Raw genomic sequence first — 5,900 nt, forward strand, 5'->3', positions numbered from 1 at the left:
ACAGCCCCGGCCTTAAGTGCGCAGCGGCTGCCTGTCCTTGCCCCATGCGCAGATCTGGAAGGTATGTGCCTCCATGCACACACCACTGGCAGCTATGCCCCCCCTCCCCCCATGGTCCCCGGATGAGCCGCAGCACAAGCTTCCGTAGGCTAGAGCCTATTTTACCAGATGGTAAATCTAGAAGGATTAGGGCCATTTACTTTCTTCTCTTCCTTTCAGTACAAAGTATTAGACGGTGACAGCATTTTTCATTTTATCATACCTTTTAGAGTACTGGCTGAAAATACATTTATACAAAGAACAGTGACCATATTCCTGATTAAGCAAAGAAAAGTCATTTTAATTTCCATATTGAAAGTCTTGAAATACTGCTGTAATTTTTATTGTCAATATATTTGCTATTTTGAAAAAAAAAAACCCATTTAAAGGTGTATTTTACTTCAAATAAATTTAAAGCGGATATTTGTGAATACTTGTATGGTACTCTACCTACTCTTGAAGAGTTTCCATTCATAGTCCATTTCCTCAGTTTTATACACACAATTATTACAGGCTTAGACCTGAAAAAAACTACCACGTGACGCAAAAGTGACAAAATGGACTTTATAATTCAGAATAACGAAGTGTGGGATCAGACTATGTGGGAATTACAAATGTTGATTATTTGCTATCACATCTAGCAGCATTTTCCAACCGGTGTGTCATGTCACACTGGTGTGCTGTCGGGGGAGGGGGTGTGGCTCCAACCAGTGATTCAGGTGCTGCACCCCACTGCCCCCTGCCACTCCGTGTCTGGCCATGCCCCACCATGCTCTGCATCCAGTGTGCTGCAACGTGTTTTATTCATGTAAGTGTGCCATGGGATGGAAAAGGTTGGGAAATGCTGACATATAGCATTAAGTACACTAGCTTGTGCACTTCAGAAGTGTTACGAGATGTTTAGAACAGATGGAAAAATACGCTGTGCTTTTCCTATGTTACACAGGTCCTTTATTGTTAATGGTTGCAAAACACTATATTGATTTTTTTATTACAGCATATCTATGGAAGACTTTAACAATTATTATTTATATTAAGTTGCACAACTTTAAAACTGTTCATGGAACTAGATTTAGTTGTCTGACTGTTTGCCTTCAACACCAAATAGTATCTGAAAAACATGTTCACTTTGATGCTGTTTCAAGAATTCTAGGAATTGACCAAGATCCATGTGATAGTCATTCCTCAGTCCATAATCACCGTGTGCTTGAAACTGTAAATCTTCAAAAGTAGTGAAGAGTCGAAGGTTATCCCCATTACCCTGAGTTTCTATGTTCTCGACATGCTTGCATGAAATGTGTTTCCAGTTGGGATATCTAATAACATGCCAGAACTCCTCACAGTTTTCTTTTATCCCCTCCACACAGATGATACCAGGTTTTCCTGTCAGGCAGAAACCAGTCAGATTTAACTGCTTTGCACAATCAAAAATCTTCTTTCTCAGTTCCTGCCTATATATATGATGGCTATAGATCCACATTCGATGAAATATTCTTTTAACTGCCTTTTCTTTTGGAGCTGCTTCAGAAGAGACCTTTCTTTTTTGGAAGTAAGGTGTGGTATTGTCTTGAATCCACTGCAGAGCTGTACATATGCACAATTCTCCCGTATTCAAAGAACTGAGATGAGAAGTGAGATGCTTGTTAAGCTGTAGTTGTTGCTCTCTGTCTAGTGCATTTGATCTTACAAACAGCTGTGGTGCAGAATAAGGGTACGTGTGAGGCAAGGTTACCTGCAAATCTACTTTTACCTTAAAGAAGGAAAGAAAAAACAATCAGATGTACGACTGAAATGCATGTTAATTGCAGGATTTTTTGGAACCGTAAATTAGGCTCTACAAAGGAATAACTTTACCATGATAGTTATGAACAGTAATAGCTGTGATAGTTTCAAGGGAGGGCCAAGGTTTTTGGCAGGCATGCCACCACTTAGCTTTACACCCTCCATGTGCCACTCTTATCCCCTTTCCCTCCCCGATCTGATGCTCTGTTCTCGCCACACAATCTTGTGCTCCTGGTTTGTCTGTTGCTCTGGTGTTTCTTTCTTGTGCTCCCTGCCTGATTTGCTGCTTTGTTTTCTGCTTCCTACCCTATTTACTGCTATGCTACCTGTTTCCTTACTGATAATCCAGGTGTTGCACCCTGGCTGCCCATGCCACGTGCTGGCCACCTTGGTTTAGAAAGACACTAACGGAGCTCTGCCTCAGGTGAGTGCTTGCTGGTGCTGGTGTGTTCTGTGTCTGTTCTTACTCTGCAAAGTCTCTGTTACTCCTCTCATCCAACTCAAGCAAATGTGCCCTCCTTTCAGTCTTCTCCTTCTGCCCAGGAAATATTTTGTGGGGATGCATTGACATAAAATTACCAGGTTAGGAAACATGGCATATTTTTTTCTTTTCCATAGTTTCTTTCACCTTTTTAATTTTTTTTGCCTGTTGTCTTCCTTTGTGTTCCTATATCATTGTTCCCAAGCTCTTTTCCTGTACCCGCAACTCTGAGGTCTTCTTTATAGGGTTGATCCTTCCTGCCTCAAATGGCTACTTTTGAAGAGAAGATATATATCCCTGCCATGTTCTTCTATTTCTGGGCTGTGTTACTAGCCTGTGAAGTCAATGTAAGCTACAACTGCAGTAAGAAGTCAAGGTTTAGTGACTTTCAAGAATCCTACTATTGCTGCGTTTCTGCAGTAGCTGGATGGCAAGCTCTAAGCATGACAGTTTTCAGTACTCTCAGCTATTTTTCCTAATCATTCACTCATGCTATGTGACAGAGAGATTTTGTGACTTGCACATGAATAACTGGGAAAGAAGACAAGTAACATATGCTGCAAAAAGGACTGTAGTGGTTTAATGCCATTGCTAATCGGTGTGACTCCTGATTTCTGGCAAAAAGAAAATGTCAGGTATCTGAAACCTTCCTGTTTTCCATATACAATTTGGGTGCCACCTGTGATTAAAGAGCAGGCTTCTATTAAGACATACAGATGGGAATATTTTAGGCTGAACAGTTATTACAATGGACATCTTTGAACTATGTATTGTATAAATGAGTGAAATACTCTTAAGTCAATTCTCAAAAGAACCCAACAAGCGAAAATGCAGAACAACATCCCCAAACATGAAATTTTGGGAGTGTATTTAGTATTTGAATACAGTAATATAGGCGTTTACAGTTATTCTGATTTGTTACCAGGCTATTTCCATTTTACTACCAAAAGAAGTGGTGTTCTGAGTATATGGGCTAAGGGAACAGAACATTTGCAACTCGCATTCTTTCAGATGACTTTTTAGACATCAGTAGTAAATAATCACTTGCTTTTATGACAATTAGTGAATTCTCTTTAAACCTCAGAATTGTGACTCAATTTTCCTAAAGTAGTCTCTACCAGAGTGACAAAAATGTGTTAAAAAGGCATTATCTTAAAACACAGAAATTTCTCAATCACACTTTCAGTCTAATAACTAGCTAAGGTTACAGTTTAACTCAAACTGCTGCAGGTAATTAAGCAAGTATCAAAACATTTCTGCATTTGCAATAATAGGATGGCATAACCATTTTTTTTTAGCTTTACATCATTTTTCAGGGGCACAAGACCATTTGAATAAATTTCTGTCAAGTGTCTTAATATATTTAACTTACTGAGTGGATGTCTGAATTGGTATCACATTCACTTTACAGACATTGCACGCCCCTGGCTTTCTAATATGCAACCCAGCTGTTCCTTAGAATTCCTCTTTTCAAAATGTGTGTAGACATCATGGCAAATGGTTATGTGGCATGTATGCAAAACTAATGCTGTGTCATTTCCTTGTACTGACATAATATCTGTATGAATCTATTGTCTCTTGTTTTATGTTTAAATTATAAGCTCTTACAGTAGGGATTAACTTTGTACAGTGGCTAGCACAACAGGGTGCTTGGTTTATTGCTGGGGTGGGCAAAATACAGCCTTGTGGGCCAAATTGGGCCCACAGTGGGTCTTTGTCTAGCCTGCAGCAAGTCCCTTGGTCCCACCTGACCCAGGCACAGTCCACCTGTGGCACATCCTGCCACCCCCTGGTCAGGCAGCTGGTTTGGGCCAGCTTCATGGCTAACCTGCCTTTCTAGGCAGCCCAGGTGGCGGTGGCTCCTGGCTGCTGCCACCATTGGCTCCAGCCCCATAGTACCAGCAGGGACCCAACTGCACAGCCCGGACCCCGTGTGCTCCATGCCTGCTCTGGGCTTGCCCACCCAGGCTCAACAGCAGCGGCACAGGACAGAAGTGACAAGAAAATAAAATTGGCTACTTACAGATGTAACCCCCCCCCAACCAAAAAAAAAAAAGGCAGGGGAGGAGGGGTTCCAGGAAAGAAAATTATTGAATTAGCAATAGTTGTGAATATTCAAAATCTAAATATACCATTAGGTTGTAAGGTTTTAAGCACTATTTTCACTGATGATGCTTAAAAATGCTGGAATGGTATTGCCTTATCCTCAGCTATAATGTTAACAACAGGCTGAGGGTTGTCAAAACACATTTATGCATTTCAAGGGCCTTGCATGCAAAAGCTTCCAAAAGGAAAGATTTCAAATACATCCCCAAGCCCTTCATGCACTAGTCTATTTTCCTCCCTATGGAGGATAGAACTGACCAAATAGCCGTGATACCAACAGTTCCCTTAAGCTCCAGCCTGCCACAAGCCAACAGATGTAGCAAAATGAGAATTAAAAATTGAAAGGACCTCTGAAGATGTTTGCTGCTCTCCATGCCAACCAACAGAATCAGAAAGCCCAAATCTTAGAACAGCTCAAGAAACCTGTAGTTCACAAGTGAAGTTATATGTTACATTTATACCATACTAAGGGCATTTGAAATGTATCTGCGCATTAAAGCTCGTTAACTTGTGCTAAGCCACTGCTTCCCAAACTTTGCTTCAGCGTGACCCCATTTCCTCAGCATAGCCCCTCACTCCCTGCCCACAGCCCCTTGGCCCCCACAGCAGTGCCCAAGCCCTGGCTGCCACCCGTGGGAGGTGGTGGCCAGTGTAGTGCAGAGCCTGGCTTTCCCCCCAACCTCGTGCTGTCCCCTCCCCTGCGAGCAGCACTGCTAGAACTAAGCCCATAGGAGGCGAGGGTGGTGGGGGAGATGCAGGCTTGGGGCTCCCTACCCTGCTACCCTCCCCCCAGGGGCTCCATGGCCCACTGGGCAGGACCTGGCACATGAGGGAGGGAGCACTGTGCCATCATGGCTGCCAACCTGAGGCGCCCTCTGCTCACCCAGCAGCAGCACAGGCACATCTCCACACTGCTGCCACACCCCACCTTGGCAGCCACAGTGGTACAGCACTCTCCTACAATGGGTCCCACCCTCTGGGCCGTAGAGGTGGCTTCTACCTGGAGCTGGTCCGACACAGCTGCAGCCCCACACATCACTGTGGGTGCAGATGTCTTGGGGGCACATTTATTGCAATCCCATCTGCTGATGGGGATCTGCTAAATGCTCCCTGAGTGTCTCAAAGTTGCATCCTTTCAGGCAAGGGTTAACAGGCTACCTAGCTTATGTTAGGATAATTGTGGTCTGCTCCACAGAAATGAAACAAGCAATCTGCAGTCCTCCAGCATCCCAGTTTCATAGTTGGTAGGGTCGGAAGGGACCTGAGCAGATCAACTCCGACCCCCTGCCATGGCAGGAAAGAGTACTGGGGTCAAATGGCCCCAGCAAGGTGTTCATCCAGCCTCCTCTTAAAGGCCCCCAGGGTAGGAGCCAGCACCACTTCCCTTGGAAGTTGGTTCCCGATCCTAGCTGCCCTGACAGTGAAGTAGCGCCTCCTGATATCTAGTCTGAATCTACCCTCTGCCAGCTTGTGTCTGTTATTTCTAGTCACT

At 43.8% G+C, this 5,900-nt stretch overlaps 1 protein-coding gene across 1 annotated transcript in view; it reads right to left on the minus strand.

The window, feature by feature from the left end:
* Positions 1–808: 808 nt before the first annotated feature.
* RWDD2A (RWD domain containing 2A) overlaps positions 809–5,900 on the minus strand; it is a 12,247-nt gene continuing 7,155 nt past the window's right edge. The window contains exon 2 of the mRNA XM_019520425.1: positions 809–1,789. Within this exon, the coding sequence (XP_019375970.1) occupies positions 1,112–1,789 (678 nt within the window). The 3' untranslated portion in view covers positions 809–1,111. The remainder of the gene's footprint in view (positions 1,790–5,900) is intronic.

Source organism: Gavialis gangeticus, unplaced genomic scaffold, assembly GCF_001723915.1.
Source record: "Gavialis gangeticus isolate Ggan-Ray unplaced genomic scaffold, GavGan_comp1, whole genome shotgun sequence".
NCBI classification, from domain to species: Eukaryota; Metazoa; Chordata; order Crocodylia; family Gavialidae; genus Gavialis; species Gavialis gangeticus.